At 39.5% G+C, this 26,123-nt stretch overlaps 2 protein-coding genes across 3 annotated transcripts in view; one reads left to right on the top strand and one right to left on the bottom strand.

The window, feature by feature from the left end:
• dnajb2 (DnaJ heat shock protein family (Hsp40) member B2) overlaps positions 1 to 6,269 on the top strand; it is a 10,766-nt gene extending 4,497 nt beyond the window's left edge. Inside the window, exons 6-11 of one of the 2 annotated variants that reach the window (XM_034204018.1) lie at positions 123 to 197; positions 507 to 639; positions 1,210 to 1,280; positions 1,953 to 2,249; positions 5,260 to 5,313; positions 5,469 to 6,269. In XM_034204018.1, coding sequence (XP_034059909.1) covers positions 123 to 197; positions 507 to 639; positions 1,210 to 1,280; positions 1,953 to 2,249; positions 5,260 to 5,288 — 605 coding nt within the window. In that variant the 3' untranslated portion in view covers positions 5,289 to 5,313; positions 5,469 to 6,269. Of the gene's footprint in view, positions 1 to 122; positions 198 to 506; positions 640 to 1,209; positions 1,281 to 1,952; positions 2,973 to 5,259; positions 5,314 to 5,468 lie in introns of those variants that run through there. The other variant, XM_034204017.1, reaches the window with a different exon arrangement.
• On the bottom strand, positions 6,164 to 26,123 carry ptprna (protein tyrosine phosphatase receptor type Na). Its single transcript, XM_034204016.1, has 24 exons — positions 25,866 to 26,123; positions 22,826 to 22,876; positions 18,906 to 19,016; positions 18,043 to 18,160; positions 17,721 to 17,868; positions 17,245 to 17,440; positions 16,916 to 17,062; positions 16,600 to 16,725; positions 16,347 to 16,381; positions 15,977 to 16,260; positions 15,138 to 15,224; positions 14,946 to 15,025; positions 14,589 to 14,653; positions 12,760 to 12,969; positions 12,019 to 12,285; positions 10,780 to 10,927; positions 10,577 to 10,650; positions 10,050 to 10,127; positions 9,588 to 9,707; positions 8,946 to 9,112; positions 8,113 to 8,166; positions 7,874 to 7,938; positions 7,280 to 7,353; positions 6,164 to 7,185 (listed from the first exon to the last, which is right to left on the bottom strand). Exons 1-24 carry the CDS (start codon positions 25,939 to 25,941, stop codon positions 7,114 to 7,116), a joined length of 2,853 nt encoding a protein of 950 aa, XP_034059907.1. The 5' UTR covers positions 25,942 to 26,123; the 3' UTR covers positions 6,164 to 7,113.

Below are 26,123 nucleotides of genomic sequence, written 5' to 3'. Positions count from 1 at the left end.
CATTAGTCACATGTACAGTAAATGAAATAAGTGTACTTCCTACCCCTCACATTAGAAGATTCAATTGAGTACAGTTTTCAGGTAAAAATAAGTGTCTCTCTCTCTCTCTTTCTCTCATCCAGATGACTTCTCATCCTTTGGAGGCACGTCTTCTCGCCTCGGGCCCGGGCGATTCTTTTCTTTCCCTTCAGCAGGAGGTAAACAGCTACATGAAGACAGTTAAATGGCAAATACAGTATCCATTATTTTAGCAGCAAATAAGACATATCATGGCGTATGAAAACATCAAAACAAATTGAAACAACAAAAATGTGGCACAAAAGTATACTTGGACTCTATGATTAACAAATGTAAGTTTGTGGACAAAAGTCAAAGTCGCTGTGACCTCACAAAACATGTTATTGACCTTTAACCAGGAATTCTTACTCTAGATATCACCATTTCACAACATCTTCTCTCTTCCCTTCCCTTCTGCTTTCCCTTCCTGATCACCTGTCCTTCTTCAGTTGATTTTACATCCTTCTCCTCTTCCATGGGTGGTCTGGATGGGATGGACAGCATGGGCGGCAGTATGGGCCACTTCAAGTCAGTTTCGACCTCCACTCGCATCATGAATGGCAAACGCACCACCACCAAGAAGTACGTAACGGCGCCAAAAGAGAAGTTACCCCTCCTGGGAACTACATTATTTTCAAATATTTCTCTATTTCTTTACCGAACAGGGTTGCACGGGCAGGGCTTGTTATTAACTACTGTATGCAATTCATGAACGTGAAACATTGTAGGAAATGATCTGAAATCTGTCAAAAATGTCTCATTTAAAAGTTCCTTCACTCTTAGAAGGCGTACACACAAAACTATTTCAAGTATTCTAAGAACTTTTGTTGTTGACTTAAGTGACAGATGGGGTCCAAGAATAGCAAGCCGCATGAATGTGTAGGAGCAAATGATTTCTTAATGCTCTTAATGTTTTCACATATGTTTATGTGATGTTTATTGGATTATCTTTGCTTTTTAATGACTGTTTTTAAATGCCTTTTATAATGTGTTTCTGCTGCACTATTTCTTGATGCTCTTAATGTTTTTCATTTTTGTAAAGTAATTTGAATTGCCTTGTGTTGAAAGCTGCTATATATATATATATATATATATATATATATATATATATAAATAAATGTACCTTGCCTTGCCATTTATTTCTTATTACAGGACGAAGGAGAACGGGCAGGAGAGAACAGAGATCGAGGAGGACGGGGTGTTAAAGAGTGTCCTAATTAATGGTAAAACAACATTCAGTTTGCACTATTCTATCTGTTTTATTTGTTTTATGTCCTATATATATTCATGTTGCACTGTTGGAGGAGCCTGTGACTTAAGATTCTCATTGGCATATCTACACTGTACTGTAGCTAATGTGCACATGAAAGCAATAAAGCCTTGAATCTTGAAACAACGGATACTGAATGGTGTAAAAAAGAAACTGATATGTAGCCATTTTTATCCCTTCACTTTCTTCCAAATATATTTGTTAAAGGTCACCTATAAGGCAAAATCCACTTTTTCCTGTCTTTTATGCATAAACATGAGTCCCCTCTGTGTAAAGAGATTCTGAAAGTTTCAGGAAAAAAGATTCACTCTCTTTGTTACCTGACTCCTGATCCATTTATATAAAAACCTGTCTGAAAATGAGCTGATCAGATTTCGGCCACTTGATGATTTTACACTATAATAGGGGACCTTTTAATGAATGGTTTCAGTGACTTTTAATGCTTTCACAAACGAAGTCAAAGAGCAATATCAAGGCTGCACATGCTAATCTGCAAACCATTGCCATTATCTTATCAAAAAGCTTTCAAGTTGAACGTTGGATTTAAAGAAACTGTTATATTGAAAGCTGTGTATATTCGTAACTCACATCAACACCTTCGTTCCTGTGTGTGTGTTGTCTCCAGGTGTGCAGGATGAAATGGCCCTCGCACTGGAGCTGAGCCGACGAGAGGATCTGTCCCGTAAATCTCCTCAGAAGCCCCGAATCCAACACAGATCACCTGCCGAGTGTGAGAGACCCCGCCCCAGCCCTCACTCGGCAGCCCCACACCGCTCATTCAGCTCCGCCCCATTCTACCACTACGGGGTCGCAGCTGGCAGTGAGGATGAAGAAGTAGAAGATGAAGATCTGCAGATGGCTTTGGCATGCAGCTTGTCAGAATTGGATGCCCAGCAGAGAGCTGCTACCGACTTCATATCAGGTGCCGGGGATGGGGGCAAAGCCATGAAGTACAAAATTAAGACTACACAATGTAATGTGGCTGATGGTGAAGGGGAGGGAGGGGACGGGGGGGAGGTTAAAAAGGGCTCAGGGCCTGGTGCTGGGTGGGAAACGGAGGGAAAGGGAACAAGCAAACCAGACTTCTCTCCTGAGTCCTCCACTACTGCCACCACCTCGCCTCTGAGCCAGAGCAGTGAAGAAGAGTTTGCACCTGCCGTGAAAAATAGTGACGGCAGCATGAAAAAGAAAAAGAAGTGCGGGTGTATTATGTGTTAATACAGTGTGTGTGTGTGTGTGTGTGTGTGTGTATTTGGGATGCCTTATTTTGTATACTTACCTCTGTGTTTCTGCTTTCAGCCAGACTCTAATTTAATGTGATTGCCAGACTCAGACAGTGCCTCAACTTATCACAATGCTTTCATGCAGATTTAACACTAAGAGTGACAGTTAGTCGACTTTGACATGGTGCCAACCCAGACAGTTCCATATAATTGTTCAGTACAGCTAAAAGATCAAATGTAAAGCAATGCAGATGATTTGTGAATGTATGTAAATATGCCAAATATTTACACAGACTGAAAAGATTGTGAGGATCGAGAGGGATTTAGTGTGTGTGTGTGTGTGTGTGTGTGTGTGTGTGTGTGTGTGTGTGTGTGTGTGTGTGTGTGTGTGTGTGTGTGTGTGTGTGTGTGTGTGTGTGTGTGTGTGTGTGTGTGTGTGTGTGTGTGTGTGTGTGTGTGTGGTGTGTGTGTGTGTGTGTGTGTGTGTGTGTGTGTGTGTGTGTGTGTGTGTGTGTGTGTGGTGTGTGTGTGTGTGTGTGTGTGTGTGTGTGTGTGTGTGTGTGTGTGTGTGTGTGTGTGTGTGTGTGTGTGTGTGTGTGTGTGTGTGTGTGTGTGTGTGTGTGTGTGTGTGTGTGTGTGTGTGTGTGTGTGTGTGTGTGTGTGTGTGTGTGTGTGTGTGTGTGTGTGTGTGTGTGTGTGTGTGTGTGTGTGTGTGTGTGTGTCTCTATCATCTATAATCTATAATGGCCCTTTCACATCAATGCGGTTCTAGGGCCGGAACTATAGCCTGATAAGCACCGGTTTTTCCTGTTCACACCGCAGCGGAGCCGGCTTTAACAAGATGCGGAACTTTAATAACTTTTAAAAACTTGTTTTATTGAAAAAATGGTTTATTGATCAGTTGATACTGATTTTTAGAATATATATATATATATATATATATATATATATATATATATAGAGCCAAAAACTAAAATGAAGCACACTTTGCAAAAACACATTGCTTGTTTGCAAACACACCGGCTTCTCAGTCAGAATTGCTCAAACCGGTAGCCAAAGTATAATTTAATGAAGTACATAGTACAAGCCTTAATACACTGAAATATCACGACCATATTTGGTCAGATTGTAGATTAGGGCAACCCTTTATGAGATTAAAAGGCAAAGCACAGTGTGCAATAAGTACAGCATTAAGACTGATTGTAAATGATAGTCTCAATCTTTAATATTGTGATCCTTTAATGCCTTTGCATGATTTGACTACTTTAGACTTTATACAAATGTTTCCTACATTAACACCTAAAATGTGCCAAGTTAGAAAAGCACAGGTAAAGAAAAAGCTATACTTTATTAGTGAACAGGAGTGTTGTCAGGTGAGGAGGTGGGAGGGAGTGTCGTTAAGTTCAACTGCACTATGAATGCTTTAAAATGATGTCACCAATCAACAAATCAATGCTGCGTTACCGTCCAGGAAAAGTGACGAAAAACAACCTGCTGACTGACTGCTGCTGTAGACCTGTGTGTTGTGTGGAGCGAAAACATTACTCTAAATGTAATGAATACGTTAACACTTTTTTTTACTGCTGTTCAAGGACACACCTGTCTCACTAAGTACCTTATCACAGGTCCTGTTTCTGGCACAGCTGATATACATAGAGCACAATAAGTGTAGTATTTAGATGTCGCTAATTTTCACGAGTGCTTTCTTTCTTTTTTTCTGCACGAGTTTTGCTTTGCTTTAAAGAATAACGTTCATCACTTGCAAACATTAAGCACGGCTGATACTGTTGATGCCTAAGGGAATGAGAAAGAGGCAGATGGTTTCTCTTATAAAAAAGAAAGCTCCCTGTATTATTTGTATTTCCTTGAACTGCCATGTGTTTTGTTATTTTTATTTTGCAGATTGTTAAAAAGGAAATAACAAATAAAAAGTGACTCAAAGAGGATATTTGATATATTTGATTTTTTTAAGAACATGGCAGTAATTGTTCTGCCTTTATTTGTCACATTTTTCACGCCACACCACTAGTGCACCACCATTACTACTTCAACTAACGACCACACATGAAATCACTGCAGTGCCGCTTTCCCTTTCATTGATATGGTATTTCTGGATCCCAAAAAAACTGATGTTGATAAGCCATTTTTAAAACAAATGAAAAGCGCACATAACATAATTTAAAAGAAGTACTTGATCAGTATGCTCACTTTTGATTTCACTCAGTTTGTTGTTGAACCAATGTCTTAATATTAACTTACCGTACTGACTCATTACACTCCTTTATTTATCACTACTAGTCTGCCTGTTTCTCATCTGCTCATATCGTCTCACCTTATGTTGTGCAATAGATCTATTGAAGGAATAATAATAGTAATAACTCAAAATAGTGTTTTTCAGTTGTTTACAGAAACACTAAAACCTGTCAAAACAAGATGTACAGCTAGCCAGCATCAATCAGCACACATTTAAAATAATGTTATCTGATATTTTGTTCCGCACATACTATTTTCGGCTGATCTGTTCCGCTTCCATTCTCATTATGCTGCTTCGCTAATGATGTGCTGGTATCACCTTTTAGTGCCGTTTGCAGTATTAAATACATAGAACATACTATTTTTTAAATCAATACGTGACAAACATCTTATTACAATAGAATTAAGGAGTTCAGTGGGAATTTGTTGTCTTACACATCCTGCTCCCTGTTTCAGACTCAGACTTCGAGGCCTTCACAAGCTAACCTGATTGGCTCGTGCTGCCCTGAGGTAAAGACCAGTGTGAACCTGAAGCCCCCTGAATGTTGCCCAATAAGCCCTTTGTAGATGGAGTCCAATCATTCTTAGAAGTAATATTTATAAAAGGTAATCATATTTGCATTACTGATGAAGTGTAACATTTCCTTGTTCATTTATTCTTACAGGTCAAAGGTCAATTCCCCAAGATGCACTTGTCTCTCTCTGCCCATCATGGCCACTACCTGCTGAATGAGACTTAAATTATTCAAATGTGTGTTTTTATATGTGTGTGAGTGTGTGTACATAGCTCATTGTGGAGCAAGAGACTGGAACGTTTGTATTTTGAAACCCAAGGAAATAGTTGTAATCTTCTCTGCTTTAACTGCTGTGTCAGCAGAATGATATGCTGAATTATGCCTGCAAGTGGAAACTGATAAATGAAACTAATAGAACAATGTTTTAGAAGGAGAGAAAATAAAGCATTTCTTGCTGACTATTCTGCATCAGACCATATTAGTTTGTAGACTTATAAATAAATAATATAGAATAATATAAGTGTTGTCAGGGTTAACGAATTGCAGTTCAATTGCCAAACGTTCTCTTTAAGTTAAATATCTACTTGTCATTATTGTAATGCACTTGTTTTTGGCTGTCCCACCCTTTATGCTGCAGGGGGCGCTGTGTACAGCTCTAGAATTGCAGCTGTTGATGCATTTATGATACATTTGGAATAATACATGGAATTTTTAATCAATAGATTAAAATGCATGAGACAAAATCCCCTTTTAATGCAATGTTATCGTTTTTTTTGTATGAAAAAAACCACAACCACTTCAAAACGGTGGTTGTCAAAGTGAGCAAAGAAAGCCTTTCCCTTTGATTTTAGTTTTTTGCTGCGTCACATCACAAATTTATTCAAGTCAAAAATACATTTTTTATAGATATTTTCTGTCCGTCTGCTACATGGATAAACACAATCATCAGGATGAATTATTTACATGAATCACAAGGTCGAACACAGAGTAAGACGATGAAGAACCCAGAGTTACTTTGGTGGACTTGGAAGGTACATCATCAAAGGAGACCAGAGCTTAAAGCAAACAATCATGTTGCCATGGCAAAGACAAGCTTCACAAATAAAAAAAGCTGCTTGGAATCAACACACAGTAGCACACAGTATTCTGGTGGACACGTAACAACACACTTAGAGATTTAAAAACCATTGAAACCTTTTAGCCGGATGGATACTTTGTAAAGGGATTCAACATTATTTTAACAATAGTCCAAGGAAATTGTAATGTTCAACACCATGGCAAAACAAACCATTAGTGATGGTTGGAAATCATCTGTTAATGCTGATAGATCATTTGAGGTAATCATGTCCAGTAAGAGGGTGGATTAGGCCGAGATGGAGTCAGATCGGTAAACAGTGTCACACATATATTATGTTTTTGAAACCATCATCAGAAGTGTTTTCTATCCTGTCAGCGCACAGTATATTAGCACGTATTTGTATTCCTCGTCGTGGTCATTGGTGTCTTATTAGGTAGAATCTCCAGAGAGCAAAGATCATGATTAACATTTAATCTCTTGGCCATATTTGACATCTTGCAAGAAATAATTTATGAAGTTCCAGAAAGTTTTAAAAACCCAGCAAATGAGTTCATGGTCAAATACTGCATGCTGAAGACATGAGCTGTAAGAGCTCCAGGTGTGGTGGAGCAAATTCTAATATACAGTGATGGCCAGACAAACATGGCTGGGTCGTAGGAGTGTGTCCTTATGAATATTTATTTTTGCGTCCATGGATGTCCTCACTGCACCTTCAGCTCACTGTGGCAGGGCTTTCAAGATGGCATTCACCTCCTCTGCTACTGCTGTCAGCGCAAACTCAAACTGGTCCTGATCAGAATGAGAGATATGGAAAAGAGGTTGAATTGTGGACCCCTACCATATAAGTGCTAAAAGAGGGACAACACACACAGATATATGGTACCTTGGTGCGGACTAATCCAGGTCTCTGGTCTCTGATGTGCTCCAGTGCGGCTGCGATGTCAATCTCCTTCACTCCTAACAACAAAGACAGGAAGGGTCAAAACATTAGTACCACAGTTCTGAGGTTTACTCACTGTTTTGTAATATAAATGCCAACACTCTTCAATAGAAAAGGAACCCTATTATGCATCATGGTATTATTCTGAAACACTCAAATAAACCTTTAGTGTGGTGAAGATAACAGAAATGATTTGGTTATGCATTCATGAACCAAACAAAATTAAACAAAAAAGGGTTTTTCTCTAGCTAACAAGGCACGTTTATGAAACAATATAAAAAAAACATACATGCATCCATATCATAGTGTGGAACATTACATTTTAAATGCATTGTGTTTATAACGACCTCATCAGTGTACATACTGAGCTGCTGTGAGCAAAACCTGACATAATTTCACCCTTAAACCCAAGGGTACTAAACTAACCTTGGCGTGTGTGTGTGTGTGTGTGTGTGTGTGTGTGTGTGTGTGTGTGTGTGTGTGTGTGTGTGTGTGTGTGTGTGTGTGTGTGTGTGTGTGTGTGTGAGAGCAACTCACCCTTGGCCATGCGGTTCAGCACCATGTCAATGAGGATGTACGCGCCAGTGCGGCTAGTGCCATCGCTGTGAGAGTGACAGAGAGAAAAAAGGAAATGCACTGCGTTGTAATTCCCCATAATATTTTACCTCAATCTGCTTTCTGCTCCAAACACACAATTTCCTAATTAGTAATATTTATGATTCTGCAAATCCGGGTCTTTCACAGAAACCTGACAGTCATCAGATGTATTCTTTTACCCGCAGTGAACGATGATTGGGCAGGAACGACCTCTGTAGCATTTATTCACCTTCCTGAAAAACAGGAACAAGGGACAGCAGAGGCGGAAAAGAGAACATATAAAGGGCTTTAATATAAATGATTCATAGTCAACTTTTTAATCGCAAATAAATATGTTCACACATGCAATGAATATACATAAATGCCTTGTCAGTCATCACAACATGCAGCTGTTAATGTCTCTTTTGCAGATTCAGACATTGTTGGTTCTGAGAGGTAAACAGAATGTGACCAAGTAGTAAGAATAAAGCATGAGAGGTAACTGACAGACAAAAACAGTCAAATCAAGAATGAAGAAAATGATGTAAGGACAGGAATACATATAAAATGGCATGAGGTGGTGGTGGACGACAGAGAGTGGCATGGTAAAACAGGAAGGAATAGGTGAAGAGGAAGCCACAGATTCACTGTCCCTCTTGCAGTAGCCAGTCACACCTGCCAATGCTCATTTTTGTGACTATGCAACTGGAGCCAGAGTACTAGCTGCAAATCACAAAAATGACACTGGTAGGTGTTAAAATACAAACCTATCAACCTGCACACTGGGAGAGAGGGAGAGAGAGAGAGCTGATGTGATAGGATATGAAACACACCATGCAGATAAAAGAAGAAGAATGTGATGAGGAAGAGCCAAACTCGCTGATGTGTTAGGGTACCAGTAAGACAATGCATTATTATTCCACACACTGCATCCTTGCCACCTGTTGGCTCCACTTCCTGTTTAATTATTGAGCAGGTTTGACTCTTGAGGCACTTCAAGGGCACATGTGGGATAGTTGATGTAATTTCTTACCGACGGAAGTCTAACAGTGGTCTTGTGGAGGTGGGGATGCCGTCAGCGGGCCAGCTCAGCAGGTGAAACTGCGTCAAGGTTCTGGTCTCCTGCGTCTGGACGTTCTTCAGGTAGAAACTACGCACCAGGAAGTCCTTACACCAGATGTGCTCGGACACCAAGTTCACCTGATGAAAACAAAGGTATACGGGGGAAGAGAGACAGGAAGGAAGGACAGACACGGAGGAGAAATGGACTTTAATTTAAGAGGGTAAAGAAAACGTGTGATAACGGATGATACATTTAAACCAAAGTCGAAACCAGGAAAACATACATGTTGTAAATACAAACGTGATAAAAAAATTAAGTAACCTCTCTTAGGGGAATGCACACAATTCAAGATGGAGGAATTACCTAATTCCAGTTTTACTGAAGTCGAAATTATCACATTCAAATGTGTAGTTTATTTCATACATGTGACTTATTTCTTTAACATCTTTAATAGATATTATTTACAGTTATCATTAGCCTCTTAACATATACGTTAGATAAAACTATTATGACAACAGGTCTAATGCAGGGATTATTCCTGCTACACTGAATGCTTATTACCAGAAGAGCATTATTTATAGTGAACATAGTGAGTTGCAACAGGAAATGAACCTCGTAGATGTGGTAGAGTGATGAGCCCTCATCAGGCCAGTACCGCTCGCACTGTTTCTCTCCGTCTTCCACCAGAGCCGTCATCATCACTATCACTGTGCAGCCGTTCTCCCACACCATCTTCCGGTTCGAGAGAACACACACACACACACACACACACACACACACACACACACACACACACACACACACACACACACACACACACACACACACACACACACACACACACACACACACACACACACACACACACACACACACACACACACACACACACACACACACACACACCACACACACACACACACACACCACACACACAAAGGGATGTAAACACACTGTGAGTACAAGGCACATGGTCCAATGGCCTACATTATTTCAATTTGTCAGTGAGCAGCAAGTACATCCTCTAACTTGGGAGTAAAACAGGAAAATAACTTGGGAAGGATTCGAACCGACCTGCCAGAAATCAGCGACAGTGTGAGCCATTGGTCCCTGTGTGGCGATGTAAGATGGCTGGCGAGGGTCATGGTCAAACTATGGGTTAAAGAAAAAAAGGAAGAGAGAAGAGATTTGAAAGGTTTTTCTTTCTGAGGATTCTAAAGCTTCAAAAATGTTTCCTTGGCTTCTTGAGCAGGGATTGGATTTGACAGATTACACTTGAATTAGGTTTTAGTGTCCGATGCTGATAGAGGGACAGGCTTTGGCATTGCAGGTTGAAAAACAGAATCAAACTGTACGACACATCCAAAAAGCTACATTCTGTTGTAACAAAGACTTCATTTCATGCTTAATTCACTACAATGAACAACAGGGTTTAGTATAACTTCAGTTCCAATATAAACATAGGTCGAGTACATTAGAAATTATAATCAAAGACTATGTATTACGTTTTAACTATGACATCGTTTATTGGGGTTACAAACCACAAATGATAAATATCAGCAGATATTGTAAATGCTTTGGATTGTTTCAGGGCTTCTTACAATGAGGCTGGCGTTGATGAAGTCTTGTTTATTGGAGTTTACTTCAGTCTTCAACTTCACCCGAGTGTGATCATCTGCAAAGGAAAACATGTCAAGAATGAGTCACTGAATGAATCACTGAGCAGGGTGATCTATGATTGACATAGCAGCAGCATCACAGAGAAAGACAGGAAATAAAAAGAGTGACCCATTGATGAACTCACAGGGGATGGATTCAGCGTGTCTGTTTTTGTCCATGTTGCTCGGAGCTTGAGCCACAGCCACTGAACAGGGGTCGGCCTGGTATGAGCACAAAGCCTCCCACTCCCTCTGGAGACGGTCCTTATTACGCAGGTGATCCTCCATATAAGCCTGCCGGAGAGATGAAAGGGGAATAATGTGTAGGAGGTTTTGAAGGGCAAAGGAAGAAGAGGATTATTTTGCTACAGGAAGAACATTTCCACTCTCAGAGATGGCAAAAGTACACACATCCTTTACTCAAGTAGAAGTACAGATACGTGTTTAAAAATACTCTGGTACTGACTAAAATTATTTTCTCAAGTAAAAGTAAAGAAGTATGGGCTTCGAAATATACTTAAGTAAAAAGTACCCATAACTACCATCTGTTTATAGAGTAACTGACCTCCCTTTATATTAAAAGAACAATAATGTCATTGTTAGCTAATGAATGTTTCGATGCTGAACAACGGCAAAATGACAAAGTTCTCCTTGGTCCCTGAAATGATGGATACATGGATTGTGTTCAAATCAATAGGCATGCAATGACTCTAAATAATAAGGATCACGCCACCTATCGCAGATTAAAACTAAAGTAACAAGCCTGTTTTGAAAATGTAAGAAGTAGAAAGTACAGGTATTTGTGTTAAAAATGTAAGAAGTAAAAGTAAAAAGTCGTCAGAAAAATAAGTAGTTGAGTAAGTATTGACACCAGAAAAATGTACTTAAAGGTCCCCTATTATACTCTTTTTCATCAATATATAATAGGTCTCAGATATATACAAAACATGTCTCTGAAATGTTTGGCTCCAAACACCAAACAGATCATTGTAGCATCCCATAATCCCCTCTGTTTCAGCCCTGTTTCAAAAGTGCTGATTCTCTGTCTGTTACTTTAGATGAAAATAAGGAGCCACTCCCCACGGAGATTCAGGTGATAAGGTTGGGGGGGGGTTACCTTGGTTGGTTATCGGCTAATGGTTACACAACCCAAAAAAACGTTATGACATCATAAAGTGGCCAAAATCTGATCAGCTCATTTTCAGACAAAAAGAGAGGGGGTCTTTTTTCCTGAAACTTTCAGAATCTCTTTACACAGAGGGGACACATATTTATGTAAAAAAGACATGACTAAGTGGATTTTGCATAATAGGTGAGCTTTAAGTACAATAACGAAGTATTTGTACTCCACTACTTCCCACCTCTGTCCACTCTGATTCACTCACCAGTATCATGTGACCAGTAGAGATGTCCATGTTGGACTGGGCCGGCTCTTCGCTCCAGGAAGGGGTGGAGCTGTGGGTGGAGGACGGGCTGTGCTGGGGACCGTCACTGAACTGAGAGGAAACGCTGCTGACGCGGGAAGTGTCCGTACCCCTCCGCCCCCCCGCACCTGTGCCAATGGCAGAGCCCGCCAGGCCGCCACTCACTCCGGCCATACATTCCTGGCGGGACAGGGAGGACTTGGACGCCATGTGCTGCCGACATAGCTCCTGGGAGGAAGGTAGAGAGAGGAAGTGGTAGAACAGTACAAAAATGTTAATTTATACCAGGGGCAGCAACTATTTGTTTGTAATTAGATAGATAGATAGATAGATAGATAGATAGATAGATAGATGAAAAATAAATAAAATAGCATTAAAAAGTAAAAAATATATATATATACACGTGGATGTGGAAAATATACATGTGGGAATACACATTTCCAGTAACAAATATAATGCAGGATATTATTGCAAGAAATTGATTATTCAATATTAAATTGAATATAAATGTAAAATGTACAGTGGAAGTTTGAGTCCAGTTATCAAATAATTGCCTGATCTTGGAGACATGTTTTTCAATGTAGCCTAAATGCTTTCAATAACCGCCCTTTTGACCATATATTATATGGTTTCTTCAATTTTTCCATGAAATGCTGGAACAAACGATATAAAAAGGCCTTTCCCACAGTAAGACGTTCTTACCTGGTAGTCAAAGTGTGTTTCTGCTCCTCCCTCTGGCCCCAGTCCAAGCTTGCCATTGGCCACTTGTTGAGCGTGGTGCCTGAAACAAGCTACAGCCATAGCCAATACCAGCACGCCTCCGACGACTGCCATGGAAACAAGGGTGATGACTGTGCTGTTGGAGCCCTGGGAAACCTTGGTTACCTGAGGTAGACCCCGTGCATCTATCCTCTAGGAAAAACACATCATAAAGAGCATTGTGTGAGCTATAGCCAGCTTTGAAAACACATTCACCAAAGTGCTATGTGGATTTGTTGACACACACATTTGCCTTTTATGAGTAGTCGATCTCAGATAAGCTACCTCTGGGATTCTGCCCCTGCCACTGGAACTAAAGGTCACTCATTTCATATTAACTATTTGTTTTCATGTCACTGTACATGACAGCAAGGTGTGCTCGGTGAGCTTGATGTTGACATTTAGAGACAGAGGTCTGAGAAGTCAAGGTAATATGAACCAGGGAGTCGTTAAACAGACAGCAGTGTGTCATTCCACCTCTTCTTCATCTCCTCTTTTATCTTTCAAAATGGTTTTCATCATGCCGCCACAGCAGAATAAATAAAAATATAAAACGTCTCCTGAAAAACAAATCACCCCCGCTCTTTCTTCGCTCACTGTTGATGAGTGTGAGTCTAATACTTAAATCAGTATACATATCATGCTTTCAAATTACATTTAAATAATGAATGAGTTAACACGTATAGCCAGCATATTAATGCATATGCAGGACAATTGCAATATCTAGAATTAAATTGTTTTTTAAATTGGTAGTTATGCTAAATTGGCATTTTCTTATCAATCCAACTAAATAAGAGATGAAGGCAATGATTTAGAGATCTGAAATCAATCTATTTCTGTGAGTAATGAGGTTGATGACACCATTGACTGTTGCCATAGCACCTGGGATCCGGGAGTCACAGTAGGGGGTTGGATTAGGAAGTGAAGCACCATGGCAACAATGCAGTGATGGTTAGGAGGTGCAGACTTGCTGATTTGTTCTGGCCACTTGCCCTCCAGGTGGCCCACACTCAGAGGGGCATACACTTGCAGACAAACACCCACACACAATATTACAGCACAATGTGATGGTGGATGGAAAACTGAATGTACTGTCTGTGTGCTGCAGAATAGAACAGTACACTGCTTGTGGTAGTAAAGTAATTTGAAATAATAATGGTTTTGATGATTAAGCTAATCCTGATGTAGCAGTTGTTGTATAACCTTTTTTTTGGGATGACAAGTGACCTTTCCAAATCTTTACCAAAGCAGTGTAATAGTGTAAGGGAAATACAGTATTATTGAACTAATCAAAATGTTCTCACCGAGACGTAATCAATATTTACTCATTTGAAAATCCACCATATCCTTCAGCGTTGTGTCCGATTTGTACTGGGTGTTCTCAACACTAACTCACCCAATTGTGTTTCCAAACCATGTTACAAGCAGCCATTTTATAGTAGGCTACCAGCAACATGACCTGATGCAAATGTCTTAACATCTCTGGGAAACAGAATCAAGCCGTCCGCAGCTACAAAAGACAGCCATTAATAGAGTGAGGTAGATCCATTAGCTGGTGGTCTGTCGGGAGTCTAAACTGACACTGGCAAGTCTGATCATCTGCCAAGATAGGGTCCATCAATTATCAATTATTATTTAAATGAGATGGTATGGATAGCAGAGAAGTGATTATATCTCTGTTGCCTTTGACAACTGCTTCATGTGTTACTGAAAGCAGGGGTTACTGAGGACATGTCTCTTTAAGTTTATGTGTGTTTGTGTGTATCACATACCTCTCCTACACCGGTCTGTTTAATCTTCAGGCCTGTTTCAGACTCCAGGAAGTTCTTTTCAGATACTGTTGGGGTGAAAAAACAACCAACAGTTTTGTATTTGTGTGACAAAATTGCAAGTTAGGAATTGGAATGATGTCAATCTTGCACTAATGTACATTCCCAAAGATATTGAAGTGACTGTTATTTTGTATATATTGATTGTTGTGCTGTTATCTTAATGTGTGCATATGTATAAATGTGTCTGTTGATTGTGTATATATAGGATATACATATTTGTATACATATTTGTATTTTTGTATTCGGGATTGTGGGAAACGGTATTTCGATCTCTCTGTCTGTGTTTTTGAGCCTCACCAGCTTTAGTAGCCACCTCTGCAGCCGTCATGTTGTGTTCATTCTGGCGGATACGAAACGTCAGAGCAGGGCCTACCACACTGTCAACATAAAACAACAGGGACACACATGTTGGATGCGTATATTGTTAGGAGTAAAATAATACAATTGTACTACTCTCACACACAGATACACACTTTACAGGGGTGTTACCTGATGTTGATGAAGCTGCTGGTTGACAGGTGTATCTTATCAGCCAGTAGCTCCAACAGCTTGAAGCCATCATACAAACTCAGAGGACTAGGATTGAAAAACATGATTAAGCTTCTTTAAAACATAATTTATTAAATGTCCTATTCGCTGCTCTTGGCAGTACATGACCCATAAAGGTCCCGTATTATACTGTTTTTCCTCAATATATTATAGGTCTCAGATATATACAAAACATGTCTCTGAAGTGTTTGGCTCGAAATACCAAACAGATCATTGTAGCATCCCATAATCCCCTCTGTTTCAGCCATGTTTCAAAAGTGCTGATTCTCTGTCTGTTACTTTAGATGAAAATAAGGAGCCACTCCCCACGGCCCTCTGAGAGATATTTGGTTAAAAAGAACACAAAGGTGCTCTAGGAGGAGATTCAGGTGCTAAGGAGGGGGGGGGGGGGGGGGTTACCTTGGTTGGTGATTGGCTAATGGTTACACAAGCCAATACATCGTTGACATCATAAAGTGGCCAAAATCTGATCAGCTCATTTTCAGACAAGTTTTTCTATAAATGGATCAGGACAAAAAGGAGGGGAATATTTTTTCCTGAAACTTTCAGAATCTCTTGTATAAAAAATAAAAATACATGAAAAAGTGGATTTTGCACAATAGGTGATCTTTAATGGTGTTGGCTATTGCCACTTCAATATCAGCCTGTAGCATTACGCCGTTTGCACTTAGAATAAATTACAACTTGGCCGACGATAATTATTGGCTCAACAGGAAGTAGCGTGATTTCATCTGATTATTTGTTATAGAAATAAAAGCTGAATTGTAATGAAAGCTTACCTTTGGTTGGTGACGATATACCCATACTGCTCCTTGGCTCCTGTACCCTCCACCAGTGGCACCCCCTGCTCCTTCAAGTCTTTTCCAGCTTCAGCAGGAGCGGCCTGGGGGGGCTGGGAGGTAGAAGGGGGCCGGTGGACGCTCTTGGCTGGTAATGTAGCTGAATCTGAAGCAGAGGAGGGGGCAGGAGGGGCCTCGGGGGGACCAGGGACAGGGACAGGGACAGGGACAGGGACAGGCTTTGCCGGTTTCTGGGCCACACTGTCTGTTTTTAACAGCTGCATCTAAGAGGGAATGATAGAAACCTGTAAGTGAACAAAAAAAAGTTTGATAGCTTTTTGTGAATGCTACTGAATTGAGGCTGACTTACCTCCTTGAGGGTGAGGAGGTCTTTCTCCATTGGTTCTGTGGTAAGACAGACAAACTGGTGTTAAAACTTTTTAAACAGTAAAATGTAACAACATTTCAGTAGCTTTTTACTCATAACATCTACTCCTACATATGCAGATTTAGATGCTAAAGCTCAATATTGCAACTCTATTAACCCACATTTGTTACGAGTATAGGAAGCGATAAGGGACTCGGTATGACTCTTGGTCAATTTGAACTAATTGAAAGACTACCTGTTTTCTCTTTGGCTTGCATCAGCTGCAGAATGAGGGCTAGCTTGTAGAGCTGCTCCTGACTGAGCTCTCTGGGGTCCACTCCGTACCTCTGCAAGACCCCTGACATCCTCTGAAGAAGGCCATCTACAGCATGATAGCAAAATTAGCAATATCTTTACACTGTACATTTTAGAAAATCAAATGGATGTTCCACACACATACACTGTGTATGTACGAACCACTTGGCTACTTTCTATATATTTTTCTTACAAGACATTCTGTGACGCATCATGTCAATTCAATTTAAGTTAAATTATGTTTCCTTTTTCCTCACCATTGGTTCCAGACTGAGTGCTGATGTCCTGAGGAACCTTTTTGTTCTGCAGCGGTTGGTGTCTTCCAGCAGTACCAAGTCTCTCCTCTAGGGTGTAGTCTTCTACATAGTCCACTGGCATCTCCAAGTCCTCATAATAAGGCATAGCTGCTCAAAGCATCATACAGTAGGTTATGATGATAAAATGAATCGTGAAGGTTTAAAGTTTCTTACTGTTTAACAAATAGACAGTTTGTTGTCCAGGAAAATATGTAGTTTAATGTTTTTATTGTTCTTAAACAGCTTTTTAGCCCAGTGTTTTATTTTAGAAAATAGAAAATCCTGTTTACCTGCAGGAGCCATGGCAGCGGCCCCTCTGTGGCGATAAGAGGGCTGTGCAGACGCCATGTAGAGAGAAAAGGCTTCCTGTAGCAGCTGCCTGTCACGCTCTCGCTCTCTCTGATTGGCCTGGGACCTTGAAGAGGGGCGGGCATAACCATTTCCTGCTCCTATTAGGGATCTCTCCACTTCGTCTTGATATCTCTGCTGCAATCAGGAGAAGTATCCAATGATTTAGTACGGTGGGCAGGCATGAGTGGGAATTTTAAGATTAAAACTTTTTTATATTCTTTATATCTATTTCTGTGTTCTCTCGTTTATTAGCAATAATCTTTAATACAAGTGTTCTAATAACCACAATTACATTGTTCTAGGATGATCTTCAATGTTTTTTTTTCTAGATTGTGATGTACTTTTTCATTTAAGTTTGGAACGTATCTGTGATCTGTGAAAGTTGCTGTTGGACTTATATGATGTGTAGCTGTACCTGGTGGTATGTGTATGGGTCCATGGAGGCTGTCTGCATACGTAGAGGGGTTTGAGGAGGCTCGACAATCATGTAGTCCAAATAGTTGCCACCAGGAGGTGCAGACCCAGACTTAGAACTGTGGGGGTGGGGGGTGTTCTGTTTGGACCTGGCAACCCAGAGAGAAATGAAAAGAGGAATGGAATAGGTTAAAAGGAGGGAAGGATAAAAGGTAGGGCCAGAGGGAAATACATTGCTCTGAGTTCATCCTATATCATATTTGTTGTGTGTAAAATGTACATTTCTACCTTAATATCTTAATATGTAAATGGAGGGCACTTACTGAGATGAAACAGAAGAGGACGAAGAGGACTTTAGCTTAGAGGGATGGGTTGTATGGGGAACTCTCTTCAGCTCCTTTGATAAAATATACTGGGTGATGTCATCTTGCCAGGAAAAACCTGCAAAAAAACACACAAACACACACACAGCAATTAAAGAAACTGAGAGCGAGAGTGCAAGGCCGTGGTGGAGTGGAGGAGAACGAGATAAAGATTCCCTGAAATCGATACTGTTTTCTAAGAATGTGTTGAAGTGCCTGTGAAATCAACAAATGTCTCCGTACACTGTAAGCCTAAAACTGTGCTGTACGATTTTGTGTTTAGTGCCAGAATAATTACATGATACATTTAAATGCTAACAATGGTAAACAGTAAGCCTGTTTAACATCAACATTTTAGCATTGTCATTTGGAGCACACTCAAAACCATTTGAAATGTTGACCTTAATTAAATGTATTATGTCAACAGATTTCACATCATTTTATTAGGTTAGTTTAACATTTAGATAAAAAAACAATAGGTTCATCTTAATATTATTGCTTTCAACTAATCTAATATAATAATGTGGAACCTGTTGACATATTACATTTCATTTAAGTCAACGTTTATTTTTTGCAGTGCATGTTAGCATGCAATCAAAGCACAGCTGTATCAAATATAGCCTCACTATTTTAGAGTCTCTGGCTTGTTTAACAGTCTTTTTGTATTGGCTTTTATTCTTATTAGAGAGATAGACTGATAGCAGACTGAAATTCAAATATGGCCGATAGACAATGAACCCTAATTCTCATAAACATTGGTCTAAATTACCCACAATTTTGCCCTGTCGAAAAATGCAAGAGAAAATGTTCATGTGTGGTCTCACCTTTTACCATGAGCTGTTTTAGGACTTCCTGCATCCTCTTCAGAACAGGAACTGTAACCTGGTACTGGACCAGGTCCTGCCTAGAGCTGAGGCACTGACCGAACAGCCCGTCTGGAATGAAGAAGCACACACATAAACCAATTTAAGCCCTTATTTTTGCCTGTTAAGTATGTAGTGATTTTGTTTTTAAAGTTACTTCTGGACAGAATCCAACACAGTTTACAGACAACGAGGAGGAAAAGCACAGGTGTAAAAAATAATACCAACGATGGATGAATTCCGTATCGTTCCTTTAACTACTGGATAACATAAAACAATTGTTAATGTTATTAGTTGTATCTATGACAAATGCCTATAGGAAATACAGTCTCTGTTAACTATTGTTTATTATTAATTAGATAATTTAACATATTGGATTTTAGCTTAAACTGTACAGTTTCCCTAAAATTATTCAGTGAAATTGCCCTAAAGGTACACTACAGTATTTTCTAAAGTGACTGGTAATACTTATGCCCACAGCCCACAGCAGTGAGTCATAGTTTTAAAGTGCAGCCTACACACTTTACTGTCTGTCACTGCTTTTGATGAGGTTCTGCCACTGTCAGTGCGTGTGCTTTAGAAATGTTCCTTTGAAACAGTTAATAACGTGATGGCAGCCCCATAGCAACATAAATAATGATAGCATTTGCACAGTATTATTGTCTCTGAAATCTCCTCATTATACGATCATGAATGTATCCATATTTGAACATGTATACAAGAAGGAATGTGTCCATTTATGTCAACCTTAGCCCACACAATTACATGCATACACTCTTAAAGCAGAAACAATTATTCATGGGTCTGAGGTGTATGATTTGGATGGTTAATCCCTTCTAAACATACATCTGATTATACACAATAAAAAAGGCAGGGATGAGGAAATTCAAGCAGTTCGTATGGATTACTCCTGAGAAACTCTGTGTAATTCTTCAGCATTAGATAGAAAGGACCCCAAGTAAATGTTAAACAGTGAGTGCAAATCTCAAATGTCTTTTACATATGAAATCTCAGTGAGTAAATAAATAAAGGAATTTCTGGAAAAAAAGATTGTCAAACTGCGATGAGACAAAGCAGAGCAGGCTACGTATTATCTGGCGCAACGATGAGTCACCACACTGGCTAGATCTCACACATCCCAACCTGCCACAATGAAACTGTGAATTGCTAAGCTGAGCAGATAATAGGAGTATTGTGTACAGCCTATTTTCTGCCATTTGATGTATTAGAGAGAAAGAAGAAATATATCTTCACATTGTTTCGGTTTTGCTGCGATAACTCATTTCAGTTGTGAAATAAGGTTAATATCTTAGCATTGTGTGGAACCAAGTTGATCCTTGACAGTCTGACAAGATATACAGATAAAAACGTGTACATATTTCAAACCCCATAAATCAAATGACAAATAGTCATTGTTGATGATGTGATATGACATTGTATCAAGGCAATGAATTGCACTGGGAGGGTAGAAATACGATAGCTCTTATTCCTGACGGGGAACTGGTTCATGACAGAGAGAAGAGGAACATGAGGAGGAGGAATGGAAGATGAATGGAGCAAACGGCACAGTTTGATTGGATTGGGACTATTTCTGGAGCTGGGGTTATTTCTGTGGATATCACTTTTGTGAAGGGGATATACACTAGTGTTCAGCACTGAACAGGGGGTCTCTGTTACATGTGAGAGGAATGCAATATTCGGCTCAAACTATAAACAATAATTGAATGAAATAGAGGTTGAGTAAGCCCCATCGAGAAAAGTATTAACAGTAAAGTAATAGCAGACAATATAGGGACATAAAGAACATTGTTTATTTATGATATTTACTTTTTCGGTTGTAACCTATTTATGTTGACGACACCAACCCCACTGCTGATCTCAAGGCTTGTGGGAGCACCCTAATGAAATGTGCATGAGCTGCAGCTGGGTAGTTATTACAGACCTTGTCAGTTGCCAAGCCATTTCTGGGAGCGGGCCTATGCACACAAAACTCTAATGATAAGGTCAATGTATAACCTTTTCCTGTTTTACGACATGGTATAAAGGGGGGTTGCCTGCAACAACAACATAAACCTTGGGCCATGTATAATGATGACCCTACACAGAACCCGAAGCAGGTGAACAGCACACACCTTTACCTCTGACTGTCTTTACGAGGGGGTGAAAACAGGGGAAGATAGAGCTTTGTGTCCAAAAGTGCACACTCCACTCCTTCTACCAAATTTATAGCAACCTTAAAAACGTATTATCTGTGTGGCATAGAGCCAAGATAGGTGCCAGCCACACGTCCTCTCACAAACAAAGTAAACAACTGCTGAGGGCATCTAAAAAAGCAGTTCATTTTTCCTATAGTGACAGGCAGCAATGCATAATAGGCCTTTAACTCCAAGACACCTATTTAATTATTCTTGACAGGAAAAGTGTGGATGCACCGTTGCCAGGATGCCATATAATGAGTTTGCCTCCCTGTCAGTTATGGATGGATTTTAATTATAACTTTCAGTTTTAATTATGATGCTTTGATTTCTAAGCTAAACTACTGTAGAAGGCGCACTCTTTTTTTCAGCAGGAGCTAGATGCCCTGTGCACCGGATCAGTCTCTACATAACTAAATACAAACAGACACAAATTGTTATTGACACTCCAATTCCACACGTGAGTAAACCAGCCTGCTTAAAAAAACCTGCGAGTGAGGAAGCAGTTGGATTTATATATTGTAATTCAATTAATGCTGAAATTGCATCTGAAAATAAAATTAAAATAAAGTTTACATAAACGGCAAATAGCTGTCTTGTGAAATGAAGCGGGCTGCTTTGAAAAGAAAAAGTACAATTATTCATGTGTAGCCAGTTTACACTGATGAATTTGACAGTTCCATATTTGCATAAGGGCACTATACCGTCTTTGAACAAATAGACATATTGTGCCGGTACTAAAGAAAGAAAGGAGGTTTACATTATTTGAATAAGATGCCATTGCTTATAGTAAGTTAATGAAAAAACCAAAAGGATTAATATTTTTGCATTTATTATTCCGTTGCTTCTATTTGTGTCATGCTCTACAACACCTCTGTGTCCTCTGTATCTCAACTCAACACAGCGTCTGCTTAAGTGTGAGTGACAGGTAGACCTGCATGTATCTACAGAGACGCTGCTAAAGAATTAGATCAATTAGTATTTGTTGGTAACAGATTGTTTACAGCTTATCTTGCATTGTATGCTCTTAAAGAGATAGAGTCAGGAGAGACAGAGGGTTCATCATTCACAAATCCTTTGAGATGTCCTTATTTTTCTCTCAGACCCACATATGTCCGTAAATACATCCCTGCGTCTGCTGCTGAGCTGCAGGAGCACTTAACCATTTAGTATTCAGTCCAATGGCTGTTCGTGTGCGTAAGTGCAATTTCCACAGAGAAGTGCGTAAGTGTGCGTCAGTGACTCATCATTGTATTGCCACAACAACTGTGGGGGTGTCGACCTTACAATGATGTCAGTGTTGCTATGGAGACAATCGAGCAGGGGTGGGGCTTAGATAAAAAACGAGGAAAGGGGCAGGTGACGGTGAGAGATAGACAAACGAGGCTGAGAGAGGGAAGGATCCTTGACTTGAGTTCAGATATATTCACATACGATATTTGATTTAGCAGTGTGTATGTGTGTGTGTGTGTGTGTGTGTGTCTGGCGGCGTGGTTAATAATTTAATATGTGAAAGAATTATATAAAGGATCAAAAAGTAGGCTGTCTTTTAAATTTAATGTTTGAGTTCAAGCGAGAGAGATTTTGTTTTGATTTAGTGATTGTGTGTGTGTGCGTGTGTGTGTGTGTGTGTGTGTGTGTGTGTGTGTGTGTGTGTGTGTGTGTGTGTGTGTGTGTGTCACTCACCATCAGAGCAGAACTGGTCCCTTGTGCACAGTTTCCTCTCAAACAGGCAACCTAAGGTAGAATGACAAAGAGAGAGCTAATAAGTACTCAGAGTCAAAATCTCTCAAAGCAATATCCATGGCAACCACAGCTTTACCTCATATTTAAGAGGTTGAAATGAGAACACAGCAATGTCAGATTTCAAAGACACTTCACTTATGGAGACTTCATAAGGAAATGTTATAAGCCCCTGTAATAATCCTTTAACATTGGGCAAAAATTGAAATACAAATGTTGGTCCTGTACAGACAACATCCAGGTTGAACAGACTATCTGTGTTTTTGCAAATATATTTAATAAGTATGAAGATAAAACGTTCACTCATTTGAAATAGGGACACGATTAGTTTTGGGCTATATTGTTATGCTGATTAGGATTGTAATTGAACAGTATTGTTAATAGTAGTTTCATACTTACTGTGCATTTTATTTTTAGCTGTTTCACACATTTTTATTTTAGGGTGGTGAGTAACACCTTGGAGGGTTCAGCAGTGTGGGAAGGAGCAGGTGGCTGACGATAGATAGGAGCGTAATACGGCAGAATATGCATGGGTTATTCTGTCTCTGTTTACTCCTTTTAACGTCACGGCTAACTTTTTGGGAAAATCACCTTTATTTTCCAAAAAACACAAATACTCCAATAAATAGTAAGAAATCTAAGTGTATGGAGAAAATGACAGATGTATCCCAATTTATTATCCCATTAAATGCAAAAGTTGGCCGATGAGAAGCTGGTTAACACAAACAGAAACCTCAACCTCTAAAGAGTGACTCACAGCGGTTTGAGTGACTCACCTGTACTTTCTTTGCATGGAAACACACACGCAAATACACACTTCTCACACACAGTACAAGTGAGTATTGTGTTTCTTTGATGCCTTGTCAAGGTCTTCACTTTCAATCCATGTGGCTATATTTAATGACTTATGGTGGAAAGTCATTTCTAGAATTCCTTATTTCACTTCATGTGGAATTATTTTATCATTTGTTGATACCAATGTAAGAGCTTCTTAAAGATAAGAACACTGGAGGAAAACAACATGCCCATTATACGAGGGACCCCGGCTATACAAACTGTGGCAGGGTTAGGTATGAAACATGAACTTATCTGAAATAATTAACTATCTGAGTAATTGTAGCAGACAGGGGCTCACAGAGGGACTGACACAAACATAAAGGAACCACAATGTTGACAATATATTGCATGTAAATGCCAATCTTGTTCATTAGAACGAATTGGCTGTCCAGGAAAAGACAACCAACGATCTTAAACCAATGGGAAACATTTTTCAACCTATTACTTGTTGTTATTTTCTGGGTATTACAATTAGTTTCCATTTCTTGCTCTCATTTAGTGTACTGAACCCGCATATTTTTCTAATTGCAATTTTGATAAAAAAGTAATATGAAGGTTGCAACATTAAATACATGTTTTTATTGAATAAAATAAAGAAATGTGAACCCTATCCTGTTAACAAATGATTCAATTGATTTCCTAAGTTTGTAAGAATATTTCAGTGGAAGACTGACTGAGTATACAGTGTTTTTCATAGCAACAGGACATCCGCCCTTAAGAAAATGTCAGCTCTAACAGAAACCTCCTACTGCGAGTGTGGGGACGGACAATCGGTTGTATGGATGGATGGCTAATCAGATGAACAGATGGATGGATGCTTGTGTGAAAGAGCAGAAGTGGAAGCAAGGAGGCGTTGGATGAGTGAAGAAAGAGGGAAGCAACAGTGACTGCTGGTTTCTCTCCTTGCTTGGTGCTGACATCTCAGGCCCTTGCAGAATGGCGTCCTATTGAGCTCTCTATTGTTTATTGTTAGCTTGGAAAAAATAAAAAATAAACCATTATCATTTGTTAGATTTTCAATCAATCAATGATGTATGATTTCTAATGGCAAACAAGACAGAGGGTCCAGTATTGCACCATTATTGTATGTTCAAGCCTGTTTGTATGGATTGAAAGCTATGTTTTGATTAATTGCATACATTATGGTACCCTTGACATTCCCGTTAGCTGCCTTGGAACTCTATTATAAATGCAATCACTACACAGTGTTGAATGTACCACATTTGGTTGTGATATTAATACTAAAAATTAAAGACAAATTAATAAAAGATGCAATGTATTCCTCAAATGTAGGATAAAAGCACAATATGGAAGGGAATTAAAAAAAAAACTCCTCACTTATTTTTGCCAGAGAAAACATGCGGGAGAGAAACTAATATTTGGCCTTTCTAAAAGTCAGAAATTCTCACTGAAATCACTCAATATTTCACAAATATTCCCTTATACCTACGAGACAGTCAGAAAGCAGTATGTTTAGCTGGTGTAACAATCCACTTGTTGCATCAACGTATCAATAATACATTATTCCAGTTTATTGCATCAATCTACAAGAAAATAAAAATAATGAAATTATACTCTTTCTTAAGCAATAATCAATATGAATCAGGCAAGCTGAAACTGCTCCTTTTAAACTGTCTTCAGTGATTGATGAGAGAGAAAAAAGATAGATAGATTTTGTTGATTATTTTGTGTTTTAAACCTAATTCTCCATCTACTTTTTGAAAAGTAATAAAAGCATGAGATGGTGACATGACATTGATCATTATTTTCTAAAATGTTCCAAGGCTGTAAAGAAAAAAAAAGAACATTTACTGGAATCAGTTGTGTCCTCCCTTACACTCTTTGCATCCTTGATCTCTCATCCTCCTCAGTTTAATCATTTTATCAGACTCCCCAATTACACACATAGCCAACGAGTCTTTGGTAAATCATTCACTTCGTTTTGGTATAAATACACGAAAAACAGCTATCTCTAAATGTATCTACAGAAATATTACAGGACACTTAGAGCGATGCCACAGGGGATAAAGTATCATAGAGTAGTAGCCTATGAGAACACCATGATGCACCTGTGGGGATATTATAGGAACGTGACAGTGATTTTCTGAAAAGGACCGTGCCATTATCTGCATCTCCATCATCTTACCGTATCTATCGGAGGTTCCGGGGTGGCACAGCACGGTTAGAAGGAGCAGAGCTCGCCATGGTTTGAGGTGTTGCATGATCCTCTGAAGCCTCCCAGCAGCGGAGGTGATGCAGAGAGAAAGATGCGGAGTCCCTTTAGTTTTGGTCCCCACTTTTTAAATCCCCATCATTTTGTCGACTGCTCACATTGCACCCCAATAGCCAATGTGACGGAAAACTATAAGTGAATGGTTAAAAAAAAAAGAATTCTTCCTAGTGA

Source organism: Gymnodraco acuticeps, unplaced genomic scaffold, assembly GCF_902827175.1.
Source record: "Gymnodraco acuticeps unplaced genomic scaffold, fGymAcu1.1, whole genome shotgun sequence".
In the NCBI taxonomy this organism is placed as follows: domain Eukaryota; kingdom Metazoa; phylum Chordata; class Actinopteri; order Perciformes; family Bathydraconidae; genus Gymnodraco; species Gymnodraco acuticeps.
Note: the sequence above shows the minus strand (reverse complement) of the source record. Positions and strands in the feature narration are given on the sequence as shown.